Source organism: Melanotaenia boesemani, chromosome 2, assembly GCF_017639745.1.
Source record: "Melanotaenia boesemani isolate fMelBoe1 chromosome 2, fMelBoe1.pri, whole genome shotgun sequence".
Lineage (NCBI taxonomy): Eukaryota > Metazoa > Chordata > Actinopteri > Atheriniformes > Melanotaeniidae > Melanotaenia > Melanotaenia boesemani.
The window spans coordinates 16,119,525-16,142,390 of NC_055683.1; the positions used below are offsets into that span (position 1 = coordinate 16,119,525).

At 40.9% G+C, this 22,866-nt stretch overlaps 2 protein-coding genes across 2 annotated transcripts; one reads left to right on the top strand and one right to left on the bottom strand.

Moving 5' to 3' along the window:
* Positions 1-55: 55 nt before the first annotated feature.
* On the top strand, positions 56-14,804 carry aldh16a1 (aldehyde dehydrogenase 16 family, member A1). The gene is made up of 17 exons (XM_041968784.1): positions 56-371; positions 3,270-3,369; positions 3,462-3,588; positions 3,674-3,831; positions 3,921-3,998; positions 5,329-5,516; positions 5,604-5,762; positions 5,848-6,006; positions 6,087-6,243; positions 7,480-7,555; positions 7,741-7,846; positions 9,215-9,348; positions 9,451-9,621; positions 10,998-11,202; positions 11,319-11,504; positions 12,969-13,094; positions 13,181-14,804. Exons 1-17 carry the CDS (start codon positions 282-284, stop codon positions 13,349-13,351), a joined length of 2,391 nt encoding a protein of 796 aa, XP_041824718.1. The 5' UTR covers positions 56-281; the 3' UTR covers positions 13,352-14,804.
* A 5,841-nt stretch (positions 14,805-20,645) lies between these two features.
* LOC121629188 (ferritin, middle subunit-like) lies at positions 20,646-22,073 on the bottom strand. Its single transcript, XM_041968796.1, has 5 exons — positions 21,918-22,073; positions 21,717-21,838; positions 21,233-21,379; positions 21,005-21,130; positions 20,646-20,924 (listed from the first exon to the last, which is right to left on the bottom strand). The coding sequence occupies exons 2-5, from the start codon at positions 21,816-21,818 to the stop codon at positions 20,769-20,771; spliced, it is 531 nt and encodes a 176-aa protein (XP_041824730.1). The 5' UTR covers positions 21,819-21,838; positions 21,918-22,073; the 3' UTR covers positions 20,646-20,768.
* Positions 22,074-22,866: the final 793 nt, after the last annotated feature.

Genomic DNA, 22,866 nt, shown 5'->3' on the forward strand with positions numbered 1-22,866 from the left:
GGAGCCTTTTCCAAAACGGACACAAAACCGGAAGTAAGTGGGAGCGAAGCCTCTCGTGTAGTAGCGCTACCTGGTGTTTTACGGTAGGAGGGAAGTTAGCACGCTCACGTTGCATTTGACGTCTTGTTACAGAGCTTTTCCTGTTGAGACCTCCTCTTTAAGATTTGGGCAGATTTCGACCTGCAGACCTCAAAATAAAGAGATTCGCTCTGGAATAAACCCCAAAATTAAGGCAAAGCAACGGCGCAAAGTGCCCCCTAACTGACTGAGTCCTCTGTATTATGGCTAGTCGCACCACCAAGACAGTGTACGAAATTTTCCAGAGCATGGAGCACGGACCAGCCTCAACTTCTAATACTGCCACTGCACAGGTATGGTTTTCAGTCTGATTTTTGAATAATTTTTGTTTTTATTATATGTTAATATTTTGTAATAGCTGACTTGGTAGCACTGCAATGGACCCATGCGAAATTAGTTAAATGTGAGCTGGTTGTAACTCACAAGGCAAACATGTGACTGAACTTGGCTGTACAGAAGTTAGTTTAAACCTGTTACGGGGAACGCTAAATAGACATATTTATACTGGTTACCGAACTGGTGATAACACTGGAAAGGTAAACCTACCCACTCGAAACTTGAGATTATGAAAGGAAATATATATATATATATATATATATATATATATATATATATATATATATATATAATCATAGGTTTTATCTTAAGGAGTCACAGTAGATCTGTTATTTAGGCTTTGATTATATAGGCTGTGTTAAAAACTAGAGATGCAGTTTAAAACATATGAGCATTCGGAGCTGCTTTATGGAAGATGCTTTAGAGTTGCATTGTGGGAAGTGTTGGTTTCATTCTGCTTTATTTTCAATTAATTTAATGCTACCTTACATCTTATCGGAATGGGCTTAGAATATCACCGTTTTTCCAAGAATCAGCTTCTAAAGTGTTGACTGATATGAGAATAAATAAGCAAGAAAAATCAACTTGCACGTCAAAGGCGCTTTAGAAGCTTCAGTAAGTGGTTCATAGTGATGTCGAGCTCTGTACTTTGGTCTTCTGTCTGTAAATATTTGACAAAATTCATATAACTGACTGGGTCACTGTCCAGTAGAGGCGGCACATTGCTGACCAATCAAATTTAAGTTTTGGTTTAGGTGTTTCTTTTTTCCCGAATAAACTAATAAAAATGTTACTTAATGAAAGGCATAACCAAGATGCATAAACAAGTCCACTTTTACTATTTTAATGTGAATTAAAAGGGTCAGGAGTAGCCAAGTCCTGCTGATCAAATGCACTTTAGTAACTGATTGTCATCAGTCTGAGCTCTTCTCTAAAGGCAGAAGTGTTTAGGTGACTTTGCTGCTCTGCAGCATTCAGGTGTGTGTTAACACAATGCCAAGGAAGACATAAGCAATGATGTTAGAGAAGTAAATTTTCCTTCCCATCAACCTGTGAAGGGTTATAATGAAATTTCCAAACTATTTTCAAACCATCATTATGCCATAAGAAACATTATTCACAAGTGGAAAACATTTAAGACGGTTGTCAGTCTTCTTAGGAGTTGACATCCCAGCAAGTTCAGCCCAAGGTCAGACCATGCAATACTCAAACTGTGATAAACCTTCATCTCTACAAGGGCTACGTCTCAGACTCTTCAGACTTCTTATTGCATGTTAAATGATGAAGTTAATGGCAATATAAAAAGTTGATAAACTGATGCACACATCAGAGCATTTAATTGCGTTATTTCAAACAGGCGATTAGCGACAAATCTAGTGACTTTTTCTTGTGTTGTTGGAGACTTTTGGAGACTGACATGAATGAACATATAGTTTACTCTTCTCAATAAGGAGTGGGCACTGCGGCAAGTACCACCCCATCCAAAAGAACATAGAAGAAGCTCGGTCCTTATGCATCAGGTCCGGTTGCCGAAGGAAATGTTCTTCTTCACCAGAATAAAAGTGAAACGTACAAAATTACCACTGGCTAATCCCGCCCTGGCTTACTGTCGGATATTAGTGTCTAATAATGAAGAATGTGGACGAAAACATTTAAAAAGTAAAGAGTTCTGTAAAATGTTTTATTCTCTTAATTAGAGAACAGCTGGAGCTGTTGAAGTGCTTAAAATGACACTTTAACTTTAGGTCTGTTCTATTTTAGCCAGGGAATTTATTATATTTCCTTTCCTACTGTTCTGAATTGAAATGCAATTAAATGCATTTCTTCAGACTTTACTAGAACTTTAGTTTACAATATTAATGTCTGTGTCTGTTGTTTGATTCAGTCATCCACGAATATCTATATAAATAAATAAAGAAAAAATGTTTTTTGTGGCAAATTAATTACAAAGCCTCTAATTAATTAGATCATTTTTTAAAAGACCACAGTTTTAAATATAGCACAGTTTAGGTTTGCAAAGTTGCATCTGAACAAATCACAAGACTTCTGGAACAATGTCCTGTGGACAGACCAACGTGGAGAGGTATAGTCATAGTGCAACGCTGCATGAGAGAAAACTAAACGCATCATATCGGCACAAACACGTCACACATCAATGAAGCACAGTGTTGGAGGGCTGATGATTTGGGGTTGTTCTGCAGCCACAGGACCTGGAGACCTTGCAGTCATTGAGTGGATCATGAACTCCTCTGGATGCCAGAGTGTTATAGAGTCAAATGCCCAAGAGGCCATCTGTCTGACAGCCATAATTTGACTGAAACTGGGCCGTAAAACAGGACAGTGATCCCAAACACAACTGCGGATCTACAACAGAATGACTGAAAATGAAAAGAATAAAGGTGTTGACATGATCCAGTCAAAGTCCAGACCTCGTCCTGGTTTAAATGATGTGGACTGGCAGACTGACGACATCATACAGAAAATAGTTACTTCAGGTTATTAGTGTTAAAGGTGGTTTTCCTAAATATAAACTTATTGTCATGTGTTGACAATTGATCGCATTTTAAGAACTGAAAAGGATCAGATGTTATAGAGATAATAAGATAATGATAAATTCTTGCATTTGAGTAGCAGGTACTAAAAATGTTTTTTTTTAATTTAATAGGTTTTTTTTGTGGCAATCAGGTTAGTAATGTCTTTATTTTAGGTGTATTTTTGTAAATATTAATTTTTAACTATACAAAGTTTCCTTAAATGTCATCATTTATGAAGTTAAGAGTTCTTCAGTAGGGCTTTGTCCTGTTGAGGTGACGTTTCAGTAGGATGAGCGTCTGTCTGTTCCTCTTCTTCATCAGGCCTGGCTGGATCATCATTCCCGTTCACTGGGCTTCTTCATCGATGGGAAGTTTGTTCGGCCAGCAGAGCGACAGAGCCGCTCCCTGGCTGATTCCAAAGGTCTGGATGGACGCGTTAGCATGTAACCTGAGATTTAAATCACCGACTGTGATGAACGTAACTCGGTGCATGTTGCTTTTCCTGTCTACCAGGTGGTGTCGTGTGCAGCACAGCATGTGCTGAGGCCGGTGATGTTTCCCAGTGCGCCTCCTCTGCCGCCAACAGCTTCAAGTCCTGGAGCAGCCTGACCTGCAACCAGAGAGCTAAAGTCCTGCTCAGGTCCAACAGAACACACGCCTCAGGACTCCTCTGGCCACCTCCGTTTCTTCCATTCATGTCTGTGCTGCCTCTCCTCCTCCTACAGGTTGGCGAGCGCCCTCGGGCTGCACGGCCAGTGTGTGTCGGAGCTGTGCGAGCTGTGTGAGGCCCCCTGCTCGCCATCCTCGCTGGTCAGGCTGCTGCAGTTCTACAGCAGCTGGGCTCAGCTCAGAGACACGCTCATCTGCGACTGGACACCTCTTGGTACGGACGTAGCGGCTTGTTTTTACTGTGAAACATTTAGTGTTGAATTTAGGAACGTTTTTCTAATTTTTTTACCTACTGTCTTCCAGGTGTTGTGGCCATCGTCACCTCTGATGACTGCTCCCTCTATTCCCTCATGCTCAAAGTCCTACCAGCATTGGCCATGGGTAAAACACACACCTCGGTGTCTTTGTGTCCTACTGACTAAATTTGTTGTTACTTACAGTTTAACCTGAACCATCACAACTAAAGCAAACCTTGAAATAGATAAATTCATCCATACAGAAATAGGTGGTAAAAATAATAGAAGAATATATGATAAAAAAAAGGCGAAAATCTAGAACAATAACAAATAAAATTCACTTAAAGCTAAACTAAAAAGAAAGGTCTTGAGCCTGTTTTTAAAACCATCAACAGTCTCTGCAGAAAGGAGCCTGAACGGTAAACTCGGCCTCCTTCTGGGACTTGGATTATCTAACCTCTGCTAGGCCGGCATTCAGGAGCAAAGAGCTCTACTCCCAGACGCGATGAAGGCCTGAACCAGGTTCTCAGCATCTCTCTGGAACAGGATGCTTTTGATCTTTAATAATATTGTACAAATGAAAACAATAAAGCTCTAGAGACACATTTAGTATGTGAATTAAAAACAAGTCCTGGTAACCAAGGAGACCGTGCTAGATGGAGTTAGATCCAGTTAGAACTAGTTAGATCCAGTCGGAATACACAAATCACATGGTTGTCATTGGTGATTCCCTTTAGTCTGCACCGTCTCCGTATCTTTGTGTTATCTGAAAACGCTTTGAACTCACTTGTAACCATGCAAAGTTATACATGTTTTTCTTATTTTCAAATGAAAGAATTGGTGTAAATTTGGACTACGTGGTTTTTCACCAGACACTATTAGAGTATATGAGTATAAAACCTACCTTTTCACTAACAAAACCAACGTGACATGAAAAAAGTACACATTATGTGTTATGAAATACGTGTATTTATTTTGCAGGGAACATTTAGGATTAAACGAGTTAATAATATAGTTAAAATAAGAAAATAATCAAAATTAGAAACAGTAACGAGACAACAGGTTTGGCATTACAGACCTAAATCAAGTGAAATAGAATTCATTATTGTCATTGAAAAAGGGTTAAAGAGAATTAGATGGGATGGGATTAGAAGACCCTGAAGAACACCACGACGATCTCCGGTGTGTTTATGGTGAAGCTGGTTTGCTGATGGAAATCACCATATTTATCATTATGAGATAATTAGTAGTTTGAGCATCACCAGTTATCTGATAAAAGTTTGCGGGGAAAAGCTATTTTGAGAAAATTAAATCAAACTGGGGCATCAATCTTTGAGTTTTAATCGCTGTGTTTGTCTTTATTTGGTCGTCATACTAGCAGACGTGAAGAGAAGATGCTGTGGAGCGCGATAGGCGGGAAGCTGCCTTTAATTCATGAGTAATAGCTGAACTTTGCTTTTTAAAATTTTTTTTAGGTAACTCTGTGATTGTGGTCCCTGGTCGGAGCTGCGCCCCTCCAGCACTCCTTTTGGCACAGCTGTTTACAGGAGCGGGACTTCCTGCTGGGGCTTTCAATGTTTTAACAGGAAGTGATGTGACGCTGGGCGCCAAAGTAGCCCAGAACCCCATCATCAGCTACGTCACCTACAGTGGCAACAAGGAGGTGAGCATCACTTTTCTAAAAGATGAAGTAGAGAGCGAAGCCGTGCATACAGAGCTGATTTTACAGCGGCGGTTTGTGCTCTGTCAGGACGGCGTGACGCTGTGTAAAGCCTCAGCAGGGATGGGGGCTCCCGTGTCCGTCTCCCCGTGCACAGGTGCTACGTGTCCCTTTATAATCTTTGAGTCAGCTGACATCGACAGCACCGTGGACGAAGTTATGGAGGCTGCTTTTAAGAAGAAGAAAGAGGTGACGACGCAGTGATGAATACCCGGCACAAGGATGATGTCACCATCACATCCACCATGTTGTTTAACATCCTCTCTGCCTTCAGGTCTACTGGGTGCTGTGTGTTCAGGAGAGTGTGTCGGACAGTGTGGTGGCCCGTCTCAGGCTGCGTATGGCCGGGATGAAGTGTGTTGCTCTGCGAAGCGACGCAGACCGAGCACTGCTGGACGCTGCAGTACAGGAGGCTCAGCAGCAGGGGGCGACGGTGTGTTAGAAGACTTGAAGAAAGCTGGGAGTACATGAGGATCCATAGTTTGTTTTAAATCTAAATCTCTCATCCTACAGTTGGTACAGTCCTGTGCTGCCCCCCCTTCTGGTGCTCAGTATCCTCCCACTGTGCTCTGTGGGGCGGCCCCCTCCTCACCATATGTGGTCACCCCTCCTCCTGGACCACTGCTGCCCCTCCTGACTTTCAGAAGCAACACTGAAGCTGTGGCTCTGGGTAAGGAGACCGTTTTTTTTTGTTTATGTAGTCTTTTATGTAGTTTTATTTACCGCTACAAGAATCTGTCCAGTACGAGCAGCAGGTGAAGCAGCTCTAAGCAGTATAGAAAATAATTATCTTTATTTCTTTATGATATTTATTTAGTTTATATGTAATTGTATTTTATTTTATTCCAATCTTTAACTTTTTTCCTTTATTTATTTTTTCCTGTTTTTATTTTTTTTTACATATGTTTTTTTTTTATATATAAATAAATAAATAAAGTCATTCGGGCATTTTTGTCCCCATGTAGCCTTAGAATATATATATATATATATATATATATATTTAATTGTAACCCGATTTAGGCGTTAAAGTAGACCAAACAGTGTCAGTGTGAAAGTTCAAAGTTGTGACACCTTCTGACCAAAACTGTTAATAATTGTTGAGCTTGTTCTTCTTTATTTATGTTCTTTAGGAGATACGCAGTAGAAAACAGGCTAATAGTCGACTCATTTAGGGCAATATTTAGAGATTTTCAAATATATCGAGACTTTATCAGACGCAATATAGAAGGAAACAATATCGTTTATATTGAGATAACTTGTTTTGAGTTAAAAGCATCTTTTGCATTTTGCACAGCTGTATTTTTATTATGGTCATTGAAAAGTATTTTAAATTTATTTTGTTTTAGGAGCATTTAATTTAATATAAAGGTACTGTAACTTCAGTCAGCTGTTTTAATGCACATGTGCTGCTGATCCTTAATAAAAGTATATTTGGCCCTAAAGGCTGTAAATTAGAACTGTCTTTTTGGTTATTTGACAAAAAAAATTTTCGAGATATATATCGTATATCGTGATTCAGGAAAAAAATATCGAGATATAAGATTTGGTTCATATCGCCCAGCCCTAGACTCCTTAGACTGTAATAAATATTTGCTATTTTTTAATGCACTGATTGAATAGTATTGTCATAGTTGTAAAAAGAAAAAATGAACATTTTTTTTCTTTTTTCAAAAACAAAAAGCTCCGGCTGACAAAATCTCCCTAAAACTGATTAGCAAGGCACTTCCTTCATTTAAAAAAACGGATGTGAGATTTGATTGCTCAGACCACTTTTGTGGTATCTGGTGTTTTGTGGTAACTGGGGGGCGGGTTGAGAACCGCTGCTCTGAACGGTATCTGCAGACTGTCTCAGACTTTGAGATCTGCTTCTCTGGACGTTACAGTCAACGTTCTCTGATTTCTTCAGGAAACCACAGTCCTCATGGCCACGCAGCGTCCATCTGGACCGAAGACCTCACCCTGGCTCTGGAGACAGCTAAGAGGTTCAGTCCTGCATTTCTTCATCTCATCCTCTTTGTCCTCTCTTTGTTTTTCTGTCCCATGTTCAACTTGTAGTGTCTGTGTTTCCACTCGGTCTGCTTACTAATCCTTCTGCTCATTGTCAGATTTATTGGTAAAGACAGTTTGCAGGCAGATTAAAAACGGCCCTTTCCTCCTGTCTTTGCAGCCTATCGGTTGGATCAGTTTGTGTTAATTCCAGCTTGGTGTGTGACCCTTGTCTTCCTGTGTCTGGTCACAAAGACAGCGGCAGCTGCACCGACGGAGGACGAGAGGTGAGTTTTACCGTTTTTATCTGTTTCTCACAGACGGAAATGTCAGGACTTTCGTCTTTATCTTGTAAAATATGATTTGGGGACCGAATTAAATGTTTGATAGAAGGAAGAGAAAGAAAAGTGAGGACTTCAAAAACAGGTGTTTAATACGATCATGTCTTTATTTCTTTTATGGTAACAGGTCAACATTTAAATAAACACAAAAAAACTTCTCTTCTGTGTTTTCCTTTTTTTTTTTTTTAACAACATAACAGAGCCATCCATGAGACAGTAGCCTGAAGTCCATTTTTCAGGTCGAGCCTCAGACACACCACCAGTCCTCGGTGTGTAAATCCTTTGGGCCTCTCTCATTCATACTCATTCATCATTTGGGTTGGAAACATATAAGCCTTTTATCAGAGTGTATCAGTCTGGGAGCTTATTTCAAATTAAATAGCTTCTTTAAATTCACATTTTCTGAAAGAATTAAACCTGTTAGTAGTCTGTATAACTCCTGATATTCCTGATCTGGGAATGGGAAAAGCACTTTGGTCCTGGAAGTGTCCCAGGCATGAGTGTTTATCCTGAATAGTTAAAGATTATTTTCTGTTAAAACTTAAGACTTCTTTGATTGGAATATACCCCAAAGACTTTAATAGCATAATAAAAACAAATAAAAGCGATTGACTGTCAATTCCTACAAGCAGGAGGAATAATTATCTTGGAAAAGTAAGCATGTATTTCTATATTTGTTTGTTTATTCATACTTTTTATTTTAAATTATTTGATCCTTTATGTTGTGTACTCGATAAGCCTTCCTAATTTTTATATTGTGGTGATAACCAAGAAAGAGCAGAGGAAGAATAAATTCTGTTTGTGTAAAATTTCTCTTCTAAAAATAAAAAATAGCGTCGGCATTATTTACATGTATTTTATCCCAGCCACCTCCAGCCTGCTCACGGTGGAGTTTTACCGTCCAGTTGTCCTAAGTCTTCTTAAATATAACCCTTTGAAATCTAAAATACAGTTGTTTGTTTCCATCTTGTACATTTCCTGTATCATATCGGGCTGGTATTGTAATCCAGGAGGAACTGGCTTCACTGTAGATTTCTTGTTTTCCATCAACAAGGCAGCAGCTTTATATCCGTGTCCTGCACATGACCTTGGTAGCGTGTAAAAATCTGAGCTATCCGAGTCTTAAATGTGGCATTTAGGGTTAATATTAAAGTCCCAAAACATTTAATAATGATTAGTTTTCTTTCTACCACAATGTTTCCATTTTTAAACTTTCTCATAAACTTGATCCATATGTTGTTTTGACAGACAGTAGCCCCTCCAGTTAGTTTTAAATAACCTCTATTTATCATCACATCATCTCTTTTATTTCAGGGCTTGTACCAGTTTCTGCGCCCGTCCTGTTCAACCTCCCCTCTTCTTCGCTGCTCCCCCGTTTCCATGGACTACTCGCAGTTTGGAACAGAAGCGTCTCCAGCTGTCATTCCTGATACTTCGGACCCCAGCAGGTAGGTTTTAACCCTCTCCACAATTCAAGATAGAAAGCTGAAGAGTCATCAATGGAGAATTTAAAAGACTGCATCCTGTTTTGTATTTTAATGTCCTTCCAGTTCTCCTCTGTCCTACACACAGTTCGTTGGTGGTAAAGCGTGTAAATCAGTGTCTGGCTGCAGTGTGGCTGTGCAGTCACCAGGGGGCAGCGGTGTGTTAGCTTTTTGTCCAGATGGAGGCCGGAAAGACGTTCGCAACGCTGTGGAGGCTGCTATCAAAGTCCAGCCAGGGTGAGGGCTTTTCCACATGAACAAATAAATAAACAGCACACTGAGCTGCCAGCTATGAAAAAACACACCAACACATTTTCTCTATTTAAAGCTAAAAGTTATCCAACATCATATTAGTATTTGACTTTTTTGTTTGTTTGTTCCAGGCAGTAAATTTGCCATCAAATGTGGAAAAGGTCAATGATCTCTTTAAAAAGCTGCCCTGAAAGAACCTAATTCCTAAAAGAAAAAAAAATTAAAAAAGAAGTAATCACGGATATATGCAGTATACCAGAAAGGTATAACAATATAGACAGATATACTATGGAGCTATTATTTATATTATAAATATAAATAATAAAATAATAATATGGCTTATGAATATTATGTAATAACGTAATATTTAACAACCTCTGAGTAAAAGCTGTTTGTGCCACAAAGAGCTTTCGAGAGAAGAGGAATGCGTGGGGTCCTACATGATACGATGTCCAAGATAACAGCTGTTTAGAAAGCGAAGCATATAGAGAGTGACCTGCTTGGGAGCTGGGAAATTTTATCAGACTTTATTGAATCCTTTGTTGTGAATCTTTCCACCGAGTCACCTCTGAATCGGACAGTTGTTTATTTAGTCCCTGCTGTTGTGTGGCAACATGAACTGTGTTATGTCAACCAAGTTCATGAAGCCTTTTAATGCAGGAGTGGAGCAGCAAACTAACCCTAACACCACGTTAAGATTATTTTAATTGCAAAAAAATCCCTCCACCCATGGCTCCCTTATTATTTCTTAGTCTAACTTGCCAGTTAGGAAACCATTCTCTATACTGTAAGAAAAACCTCTACATGCAAAAAGCTGGGAGTTTGTGCCACAACATTTTTTTATCCATAAGCTTCAGCTAAACTGTGTTTAACTTGCCAAACTCTTAAAACTTCAGTTTAAACTTGGACTCTGATTTCCTTATCTAAAGTTATCACTGTAGTTGTGTGAAATCAGCCCTGACATGCCAGATCTCTTTGAAATAAAGCCTAAAGCAAACAATTTGATCCTTTTCATGAATTTGTGTTGGGCTGGTTTAAATCAACGTTCAGGCCAAAGATAAAACATTTAGCAGAGATAGCTGGATTTCAGGAAGCTGAGTCATTAAGAATTATTTTTCAATCTTTTGTTTCTTTGGTTAATCATCAGTCTGAGTCCAGTGAGACTTTGAGCTGATGGACCGTTCAGCCGGGTCATGTGCTGCATATAACCAAAGTACACAGGTAATCAATAACAGCTGAATGCAGTAAAATCTGATAAACAAAGCTCATCCTGTCGGCCCGTACAAGCCATTTAATGCACAACAAGGTCTTCTGACAAGCATTTAATTTTATTTCTCTGAATATTCCTCCCCCACCTCTAGGTGGATGAAGAAGAGTCCATCTGCACGCGCTCAGTCAATCTACTCTCTTGCCAAAGGCCTGGAGGCGAAGAGGCGGGACTTAGCTGTGTCAATCAGCAGCCAGACGGGCATCTCAGCGGACGAGGCAGACAGAGAGGTGGAGCTGAGCGTCACCAGGCTCAATGTTTGGGCGGCTTACTGTGACAAAGTTCAAGGAGGATCCCTGGTGAGGCCCACCCCCCGGAGACATGACAGTAGTATTACAGTACCGAGCAACAACAGACGATAGTCAGGAGGAACAGTGGAGTCCTTTCATCTCAAAGTGTCATTTTCCTCCTTTAGCCCATGCCACAGTCTGGTTCTGCTCTCTCCTTCCCCGAAGCCCTGGGAGTTGTTGGGGTTGTTCTTCCTGACAAAAACCCCGTCCTCTCCATGGTAACACTCCTTGGGGCCGCCATCGCCACAGGCAACGCAGTTATAATGGTCCCCAGTCAGAAGCATCCACTTCCTGCTTTGGCTTTCATTCAGGTAAATATGAAGATGTTCAGTTTCACATGTCGTAACAAAACCTGGCTGGAGAATCAGCTCCATCTGTTTATGTCAATAAAACAACCCAAGATGGAAATAAATAAACACGACCACATACCTGAAATGAATTCGTTTCTCCTACAGCTGTTGTACACTAATGACAGTAACGAAGCATCAACGTCACTCCGAGTCAGTTATGTTTAAACAGTGAAACTATCCATTTAAAAAAGATTTTAGGTTTTTCACGTCCATATAATGTAAAGTTCAGTGAATGCAGCTTTACTTGTCACATTCAACTTTAAGTCCACCCTGAATCATACATAATTAAGAAATTGCACATTACACAATAACATTTCATATCAGAGTTAAATGACATTAACATTAATCTCATTTAACACAGATACTGAACATTAATTTAGCGTAAAAAGCTGGTGGTGAATTGAATTATATTTCCTCCTTTCTGTGCAGCTTTTTATGTCATGCTTTACAGGCGTGAGCCGGCCGCCACAGTGACATCTTGTTAGTTTTTTTTCTATAATCAAAAGAATCTGACAAGGATGTCTTTATCTGGTTTATGGAAGAAATAACTCTTCATGTAATTTTTTTTATTCCATGTGAAGTTGCGCTGATCTGCTAATATGGCTGAGAGATAGTCCTTTATGGAACGGGACAGTACTGAGGGATCTTTATGATTAAATAATTGTAGTATATTATAATCAAGGAGTCGTGACATCACTAGTTGATAAAAGGTAGAACTCCTCTAGTTGGGATGAGGTCTAAAGGTCTATTTATACTCTACGCAAAAGAGGGATATGGATAATTTAGTCTGTCTTCTGCATCCTTGCCTAATTTGGTCTCTTTTCGGGTTCCTTGCGGATGTGTCCCCTAATGGAGCAAAGAAAGCAATGACCACCAGGAAATGTGGGGGCAGTGTTGAGAAGTATAGCTGATGTGTGACCTGCAAATGGAACAAAGAGGAGGAAGCTTCACTGTATTTCATGGCCACACAGACCACTATAGACTGTGCTGCCTCATTTTATGTCTCTCTGAGAATGAACATTATCATGATCTCCCCACAGTCGCCATGTTTGTTATTGTCTGAAACTGAGTTGAAACTCGGAAGTGAACTCTGAACTCCGCACTGCCCTCTGGTGGATGTATTAACTAAGCTCCATGCTAACGTATGGGACACATGAAAGAGCAGTGATGTTTGAAATAGATCTACACTGCCAGTCAAAAGTTTGAACATACTTTTCCTTTAGATTTACTGGGAAAGTGTCCAAACTTTTGACTAGTAGTTTACCTAATTGCATTGCATAAATGGGCCTTCACAGGCATCTAACTATAGAAACGATGTTCCCTGATATCAAAACAAGTACATCCACTGAAAGCTCCTGATTATATCTGTTTACATATTTGTCATATTTTGTCATAACTACATGATTTCCTCTTCCTTGTCCTCAGGTGCTCCAGTCCTCAGACCTGCCGGCTGGTCTGGTTAACATCGTTACAGGAAGTCGAGACCAGCTGACAGTGGCTCTCGCCACTCACAGTGTCATCAAAGCAATCTGGTACTGGGGCAGTGCTGAGGTGAGGATAACTGAAGTACTTATATACTCATTACTGAGCTTCACCACATTTGATCATTACTCCTGATCTCTGATTTCCTACTGCAGGGTTGTCAGTACCTTCAATACACCTGCACCAGGCCTCTGAAAACCCTGCGACTCTTCATCCAGGACGGCAAGGATGGAGGGATGGACTGGACTCAGTCTCATCCTTCTCTTCTGGAAGACATGTGGAGAAATGCCGTCCAGTGGAAGAGTGTCTGGATCCCCACAACATAATAATACAGAGCCAACAAGAATTAAAAGTCCTGGAAAACATCCATTTAAAAGGAGAGATTAATAAATTAATTCAGAAAGTATTATTGTTAGAAGCCGATGGCAGCAGATTCATTATTTCTGATGGAGGTAGAATCACTGGTGATATAAAAGATGATTGATAAAAGTGGGAAACATACAGCCTGGAGATCGGTATTTACTACACATCCTTCAGCCGTGATGAAGACTATCAAAACTAGTAAATCCTCACATATCAGAGTAACAAGTGCAATACAAACACAAAACCTTATCTGTGTCACATACCATGTAGTGGTAGAAAAAAATCAGCAAAACACCTAACAAACACATGGGATGCCTTCTTCATGACTAAACAAATCCTCCCTGAGATGTAACAAAATGGTCTTTAAATGCATTTTTATTAGTTGACACGCAGTCCACAAACTATTTGTTACTTTGGTCATTTTCACAGAAAATATTAAACATAAAAATCTAACACAGTTCCAGCCTTTACTTTCAAGAGTCTTTTTTATTGTTTACCTAAAACTATGATAGTCATCGTACATCTATTAATATAGACCGAAAAGTAAGTATTTATGTCTGATACTCTATTGATCTTCTGTCATTAACATTGATTATTTTTTATCTGCAGCTTTTAAGCCAACTGCCTTACACACTGAGAGTCTAGTGGGTTCCATGTTGCCTACATGTTTCAGTCAGAGGCCTGCTCCTTGTAATTTGTGTAAACTTCACAGGTTGAATGCTATTTGTCTTTGTGTGCCAACAAACATGCTTCCTGTGGGTGTTGTGGGCAGAGCAAACCCACGTAAACCCCATTTAGGGTCCTTTGTTGGCAAGCCAAACTGGTCCACCCCATACTTAGACCAAAGGATATGTTGTGGGACCATAGTTGTCCCTATCTGGGGTTCTTTTTGCTGTGAGCCCTATTAAGGGTCGCTGTCACAAAATGGGGCCACATGTGGGGCCTTAATTGGACACTCAGTACTCAGCCTATTCAGTATGTTGTGTTCCCCACTTGCCCACTTTCAGCCACGGTGGGCTTTGCACCTGATGTCCCATGTGTGTCCCAACTCGGGCTTCAGTGGAGCATATTTGCTGGGATTTGGCTAAATTATAACTTTCTGGAACACCAAGCAGATGCTGTACAAAGAATTATGGGTCTGAATTAAGAATTGAGCCCACATCTTTGATTTATCAACATTAGTTTAATGCCAAATCATCCAAACTTAAATTTACTGTTCTGTGTTTATCTTTATTACTGTACATCAACACTGTAAGGGGTAGCTTAAATGGTCACTTACTATGCAGTTCAAACATTCCCTGTAAAATCTGCAAGTCTCTGTTCCTGTTATTAAAATTGTAATTTGAACCTACATTTTTTTCAGAGAGGTGCCGAGTTTCTTTGTCTAAAAGCCATTAATAAAAGATGCTGATTTAATCATGTAAATACTTTCTTTCACCTCCCTTTCAGAAAGACTTGCACCCTAAAAGCTATTATTTGCACACCAATACATGTCTCCCAGGTTCTGTTCATTAAACATGCAATATAAAGTATAATGGTTTAGTCGTGTTTATTGGCAGCTGTACTCTGTAATTATTATTTATTTGGGAATATGTGCATGCTAAAATGATAAACTCAAAATGACTTTGCTATTGCAGTTATATTTACTGTTAGCATGTTAGCTATTAGTGTATATCACTATTAGCACAGTTGCTAGCATGGATAAGTGTGATATGAGCTTAAACTGAAAACCCTACAGTTACATTCTGACTGGGCAAGTAGGCTAACATTTATCTAAATAGTGAAATGCAACCACAAACACCTCTTTTACTTTGGTATTTACAGTTTTTTCTTGGGTCACATGATTCATAAATTGAGTTTAAGACTATCACAAAACGGGTTGCTAGTAGTAATCTAAATGTTGAATTGCTAGCAATTGAAAGAAATTGAAAGAAAGTCACTAATACAACACATTTTCCCTTTCTGTTTTTGTTGAAGTACAAAATGTTTTCCTTTTGTTGAGAATCAAAGCCTTTATTGTCATTACACATAATAGTGCAAGGAAAATACTGGGCTCTCAGTTTATATCAACACACGAGGACAATAGTACAGACACATATTGAAATCAAGTTTAGTTCAGGTCACTTTATTTGCCATTTGCAGTATGAAAAAACACATTGGAAAACATTTGCAAAGTGCACTGTCAACATTTAAACAGACAAAACACAAGCCTAAAAAATACAACACATGGACACAACCTAAAACGCATAAATACTAAACAATAAAATCACTGTATAAATAAATAGCAGTAAAAGAGGTAACTAAACAGTGAGGTGCATGTCTGAGGTATTTCAAAGTGCATTGTTCAAAATCATGACAGTTTGTGGAAAAAAAACACTTTTAATATGACGAGATGTAGTGCATTTAATAGCGCAATATCCTTTCCCTGAGGGCAGGAGGTCAAACATCTCTGTCATAGGGTGGCCAGAGGGATCATTGATGATCTGTAAAGCTCTTGTTAAAAGTCTAGATTTGTAAATGTCCTCTAGGACTGGTAAGTCACAGCTTATTGTCCTGTGAGCAGAGTGAACCACTGTTTTTCTTTTCACAGTGAGATTACCAAACCACACAGTGACAAAGCTGGTAAAAAGACTTTCGATACCACACCGATAACAGTGGTATCATCTGCATACTTGACAATCAGATTGTTAGGATGAGTAGCAGCACAGTCATATGTGTACAAAGTGAAAAGAAAAGGACTTAAAATACAACCTTGGGAGCAAGAGCTTACACAAAGTTCATCAGAGACACAACTATTAATTTTGACCTTCTGCGGTCTGCAAGTTAAAGGTTAAAATCCATTTGCAAATGGGATCATCAAGTCCAAGAGTTTTCAATTAGTGAATGAGCTTGACAGGAGTTTATTAAAATAGGCCTAAGTAAATCAATAAAATAAGTACAGAGCTATATAAGTGCTTGTACAACTGCAGTCTGTACTAATAAAGTGCGAGAGGTCACAAGTTGGTTATTGTTTGTTTGGTAGACTGATTGGAGATGGAGAAAACTGAATTTTAAGGACTGAACTTTTTCCATGCCCACACCGTTGATGTAGAGAGGAGGTGGTGCATCACACTTCTTCATCTCCTTTTTTTGGTGGTGTTGAGGATCAGATTATTTACCACATACCACTTTGACAGTCTCTCAGTCTCATCCCCTCCAGAGATGAGCCTGATGATGGTTGTGTCATCGCCAAATTTAATGATGTGACTGGCTGAGAGGGCAGGAGAGCATAGGCAGAGGGAATAGAAGAGAGGATTCAACACACAGCCCTGGGAAGCAGGTGTTCTGTTGAAATGCACCACCTTGTTAAAATAGCATTCTGCAGGCCTAGGTGTTACCCTGGGGGTGGGTGGGGTGCATCTGGGAGAGGTGGTGGGGTGGTGGAGGGTATTTTAGGGTATTTTAGAGAGGGGATGGGGGTGGGTGAGAGGACAAAGGAGGAAGTGGTTGATGGTGCCCTAGGTCCCGGTGTATGCATCTGGAACATTGGGTGGTTGTCTGGGAGGTGGAGCCTGGTCCTGCTTATGGGCTCTTGGGGCCCTGGGCCCTTCACTCTGGCTCCCCTGGATGGCCAGTGCCTAGCGGGGTTGGTGGCTGCTGATTTTGGACCGCCGGGGTCTGTGCCCTGTGGCCGTCAGGGGGGGCTCTGGCTGGGGCCTTCCTCTGCCACCTTCTGGGTGGGTCTGGGATTGTCTGCTTGGTGGGGTGGCTTGGGTTTATGCTACGGGATTGCTGCTGAGGGCCCAGGTCTCTGGGCTGGCCTAGTCTGCCTCTAGCCTCCATAGAGGCATGGTCAGATTTGCACAATCACATTCATCTCTGATCACTCCTCATTCCTCATACTCTGCATGCTGTCACAGTCACTGAGTTGTCCAGTGGGTTTATACACTGAGAGCTACTTTTTTTTTTTTTTTTTTTGGGCTGTTTCTGGTACTTTGGTTGTCATAATCAATTGCTTTTTGCTTTTTGTTTTTATTTATTTATTTGATATTTTGGTGATTTATTTATTTATTTATTTTAGGAGGTTCTGATCATTGTCAGCTTTGCTTTCTTGTAAAAGCTGGAGGAAATTCTCTGTTATGTTTCTGTACAGGTTTAGCTGTTGGTTGTCTGGTGTGGATTTGGATTGAAGGGTCGTTGCCTTTTATCTGTTGTATCTTTGTCTCCTCTTTCTTTTATCTACATTCCTTCTTACATCTGTTCACTATTCTCTTTTTTTCTGTCCCCTCCTGTCAAGTCTAGCAAGATCACTTAAATTCCATAATTCAAAATAAATAAATAAAATAAAAAAAAGGAAAAATAATAATAATAAAAATAAAAAATCTGATCATGAAAAGGATGGACCCAATCCAAGAGCAATCAAGGCAGAGTTGCTGAGATGACTGAACGGTATAGTATGAATGGAAACAAAAACCAGACAGTAAATGCCATCACCCCTACAGATGCTTTGCCTTTGCCAAAAATCGAAGAGTCCCTATGTTGTTGGAGGCCAAGTACTTCTCCACCTGGGACTTGGCAAGTGAATATTGGCTGGAGCCCATTTACCCAAAAGATCGTCACAAGACTGCATTCACCACCCCTATGGGCTTGTATGAGTTCAACCAGATGACATTTGGAGTATGCAACAACCCAGCCATTTTCCAGCCGCTGATGGAGGCCCGCCTAGGGTAAACTTTGAGCCCCTTCTGATTTACATGAGGCGCATTCAGACAGAGAAGTTCTGTCCTGTTTACTAACCTTCAAACTCCTCTGAAGATGTTTTCACTGCGAATGATCGCCTCTGCACGCAGGAGTCATTTGCTGCGGCGTTGCCTGAGTAGACATGTTGGTGGTACAAGATGTCGAATATACAGTTTTTTCAGTTCGTCCCACTCCAGTTGTCATTGTCCTTAATTTTTTTGTAGTCTTGTGTGAGTTTTCTACGTGCGCTGCTTTGCGTTATCCCCCCGTGCTCTGACTGAGAACGGATCGTCACAAATATTTTTATATTCCGCTGCGAACCTTTAAAACTTATCTGAATATCCTCTGTGGCGTAGACAGTCGGAAGCCAATTTTGACCTCCTTGTCGGTCCATGTATCGCATGCTCTTTTTGTTGTTGTCCGCAGCTGCAACTGAGGGCTTTTAGCCCTAGTTCCTATATGTCAGAATGCGCGAAAAAACGGCCTGGTTCCCGAAAAGGTTATAGGAACTGCGAAAGGTTCCTACGAGGGGCTATGGATGACATCAATGTTTTGCCCCTGACCACACCACCCACCTTAAGCATTTGGAGCAGGTGTTTTCCCATTAGGCCCAAAAAATATTACCTGCTCCAGCCCTCTGTCCTGTACCTGGGTCATGTGGTGTTGGAGATGGGCATCACCCCTGTGGCAACTGAAGGTGGAAGCTGTGACAGCATGGCCTTAACCAAAGTCACTGACAGAACTAAGAGCTTTCCTGGGGCTGATAGGCTACAACTGCGACTTTCTACTTTACTTTTCGATGGTAGCCGCCCCACTGCATGCATTGTTGGTTGGGTGCCCCCAGAGACAAACACAGAACCAGCATCCCGCTGACCAAATGGACCACAGAGTGGGAAATGCCATTTTAGGGCCTGAAACAAGCCCTGGTTAAAGCTCCTTTACTTGCTTTTGCTCACTTTTCAGTGCCTTTCATTCTGTACACAGATACTGCAAGCATGTACCTGCTCTTAATGAAAGGCGGCCCCTTAGATGGTATCCTACTAGTCAAATCATTCAGCACTACCTCCATTCATTAGACCCACTTCAGTTTGCCTACAGGCCCAATAGGTCAACTGAAGATGCCATTGCCTTCACCCTCCACACTGCCCTTCCCCATCTGGACCAGATGGACACATATGTGAGAATGCTGTTTATTGACTACAGCTCAGCATTTAACACCACTGTGCCCTCCAAACATGTCACCAAGCTCAGAGATCTTGGGCTTAACAGCACCCTCTATGACTGGATCCTGAACTTCTTGACAGGCAGACCACAGGCTGTGCAAATGGGCGGCACCACATCCTTCACCCTGACTCTGAACACCGTAGTGACCCACAGCTCCAATACCATTGTTAAATTTGCTGACGATACGACACCTCATTGGCATGATCACTGGTAATGACGAGATGACATACAGAGAGGAGGTCAGAGGCCTGACATCTTTGTCCCAGGACAACAATCTACATCTTAACGTCAACAAAACTAAGGAACTGATTGTGGACTTCAGGAGGAGGCAGAGGGAGGAACACACCCCCTTTTCCATCAACAGGGCTACGATGGAAAGAGTCAACAGTTTCAGGCTCCTTGGGGTTAACATCAGTGAAGACCTTACCTGGACTCATCACACTGACTTTATTACAAAGTCAGCCAGACAGAGGCTCTTCTTCCACCGCAGGCTACGGAGGTTCAACATGGACTCAAGGATACTCTGCAACTTTTATAGATGCACCATAGTGAGTATCCTGACTGGCTGCATCACCGCCTGGTATCAGCAGCTACACTGCCCTCCACTGCAAGGCTCTACAGAGGGTGGTGAAAACTGCTGAGCACATCACCGGGACGGTCCTGCCATTCATGGAGGACCTCTACACCGCGCGGTGTAGGAGGAAGGCCACCAAAATCATTAAGGACCCCAGTCACAAACTGTTTTGTCTGTTACCATCTGACCAACGGTTTCGAAGCACTAAGCCCATCCCACAAGGCTCAGGGACAGCTTCATACCAGCTTCAGGCCATAAGACTTCTAAATGCTGTCAGCAGCAATACAACCTTTAAATAATAGCATTTTCTGATTGCTTATTATATATTTCACTATGATGGGTAGGATGAAATGTTAGAACACTGGCTCCAGGCAGAAAGCTAGAGTTCCACATCAGCTTCATTTGTTCTTTACACACTAAATTAAAAATGCTCTTACATGACAAGAGTGAGGAGTCTTTACTGTGCAGTACTGAGCTTCTCCAGCAAATGCCAAAGATACCCAGTTGTGAAGTTGACCAACCTTTGTGAAATGAGCCCCCCTGTGAAAGGTAATTATGTTGGGACTTTATGGCTCATGAGAGATTTTACCAGTCCAGTTGTAATTTAGTTACAACTGAAGGAGTGAGTGAATTAAAGTTTTGATTCAATTTCCTTTAACCAGCTGAGAATCACTACAATGTAGTCAGAGCTACCCTTATGGTTTCAGTCTTCAAATAGACATGACCAAGACAAAAAAAAATCCAGCATAAGATGTTTAATCAGAACAGAACAAGCTTTCACATGACATGTAGTTGCCACCAAATCTTCCAAGAAAGGTGTTTTTTTTTTTTAAAGCCTGCAGCGAACATAAACATGTAGGCCTTTAGCTCTTGCCATCCAGGGAGTGCTTGTCAAACAGGTACTCCGCCATCTTGTTGTTGTGGGCATCCATGCGGGTCAGGTTAGTGATGTGATCGCCAAGCTTCTTGATTGCTTCCACCTGCTCATTCAGGTAGTGGGTCTCCAGGAAGTCACACAGCTGAAAAGACATGCTTATTAGATGGTATCAAGGCGTTATTAGACTCCATTTAAACCTAGCTTAATACTAATACAACTTACATGAGGGTCTACGTGATCAGAGGTCAGCTTGTGCAGATCCAGCAGGGCCTGGTTGACGTTCTTCTCCAGCTGCAGGGCACACTGCATGGCCTCCAGACCGCTTCCCCACTCGTCACGCTCGGGTTTCTGCAATTTAAACAACATTGAAGTCTCAAAGTTCACATTACACGCTGTTCTGAACTATTTTCTCAAACTGAACGATACATTAAATCAAGAATCTGTGCCAACCTTCACATCCTGGAGGAAGATGCGCCCTCCTCTCTTGTTCTGGAAGGAAAGCAGCTTCTCAGCATGCTCCCTCTCCTCATCACTGTTCTCCTTGAAGAAGTGGGCAAAGCCTGGAAGGGCCACATCATCACGGGAGAAGTAAAAGGCCTGCAGGAGGGAGAGTACCAAAAGCAGACAAGTAGTTATTAGGACACCTCAGCCATCATTTATCTATAAACAGTACTATAACTGGTAGTTATGTAGCTCTCCAATGGTCAGGGAAATGAGTCAAAAAAATAGCCTGGAGTTGATAACAAGTTGGCTTATGTGGAGCGAGGCAACCTAAGAATGACACAACACTTTTTCAGTATAATGGTTTGGGCAGTGGGGGGGGGGACTCCTCCACTGACTAGTCAGTGATGAACACGACACCGGAATGCATTAAATATATACATCGTGCATTATTTTAATACACTAAATATACTGCACTTAGTTAACTTCTTACCATGGAGGTGTAGGTGTAAGAGGCGAACAGCTCCATGTTGACCATCTTGTTAATGGCGGCCTCGCAGTCGCGGTGGTAGTTCTGACGCACTTGGGACTCCATTTTGGCTGGCGGTTTTTATGCTATTGTGTTAATGAAACCAGACAAAGATATAACTCTATATTGACTTTATCAGTAGTGTTTAAGTAGAAAAAGACTTACGGATCAGGGATGGTGAATAGCCGATGGAAAAGCAGGTCAAAGTGAAGTTCCGTTCAAACGCTGTTGAAGCAAGAACTTCCAAGAACTCCTTCCCTGGTCTGAGGTGGTGGTTGTTAGTTTGACCATATTTATACGCAGACCTCATGACTGACGCAATGTTGTTCAGCACGTTTCGGCCAATCAGCAAAGGACACAAGGGGAAAAAAGCTGCATGAGGGACCATGATATCGTTTTGTTTTTTAGTTGTAATGTTCCATCATTGCAATCATATCAGGTGACAGCACATGCAATGACCTAGCATTTTTAGTTTATGAAGATTCAATAAACTCAACTATACTGTATATATTGTAAATATGAGTCTATAATACATCTAAAAATGCATCTAAATTTCTGAATACAAACAGAATGGCAGTTCGGATTTCACAATGTGTAATTCAGTTGTAAATCTTCTAAAAGCTGTTTTTTTTTTTCTTTTTTTAAGATACAAGAAGATGAGCAACTAATGGGAAATGGTCTACACAATGACCCATAAATAATTTCCTTTTCAGGTTCATCCTCCTTATGTGTGATTAAAAACTTATGGAAGACGATCCAAACCTTTGACTGAGTGACGACTTTGAGAGATTCTACTGATAGTTTATAGGTTTTATCAAACTCTATCTCTTTTGTTGAGAACTTCAAACTGGATTTAATTTAATGAAGATGAAGAAGCTAAGATATGCCTGTGTTAGAAATATTCCCAGTAATAAATCCGTTATGTAGCCCAGTGATGTATACACCCAGCCAATACTGGATTTGCTGACACTTTGACAGGTTCGTACAAGGCAGGACTGGTTTTCCTAAACTGCAGCTGGTTTATCATCCTGCAAAGCTGCCATAAAGAGAAAACTGCCTCTAAAAACTGCTGACATGCTGTTTGCTACCAGTATGATCATTTGTATTACTCAGC

Coding starts and splice junctions, on each gene's coding strand:
- aldh16a1 (XM_041968784.1), top strand. CDS start 282: ATGGCTAGTCGCACCACCAAGACAGTGTACGAAATTTTCCAGAGCATG. Junction 3,589..3,673: donor AGAGCTAAAGTCCTGCTCAG/GTCCAACAGAAC, acceptor CTCCTCCTACAG/GTTGGCGAGCGCCCTCGGGC. Junction 9,349..9,450: donor GATACTTCGGACCCCAGCAG/GTAGGTTTTAAC, acceptor ATGTCCTTCCAG/TTCTCCTCTGTCCTACACAC.
- LOC121629188 (XM_041968796.1), bottom strand. CDS start 21,818: ATGGAGTCCCAAGTGCGTCAGAACTACCACCGCGACTGCGAGGCCGCC. Junction 21,380..21,716: donor CTTACACCTACACCTCCATG/GTAAGAAGTTAA, acceptor TCCCTCCTGCAG/GCCTTTTACTTCTCCCGTGA. Junction 21,131..21,232: donor TCTTCCTCCAGGATGTGAAG/GTTGGCACAGAT, acceptor TTTAAATTGCAG/AAACCCGAGCGTGACGAGTG.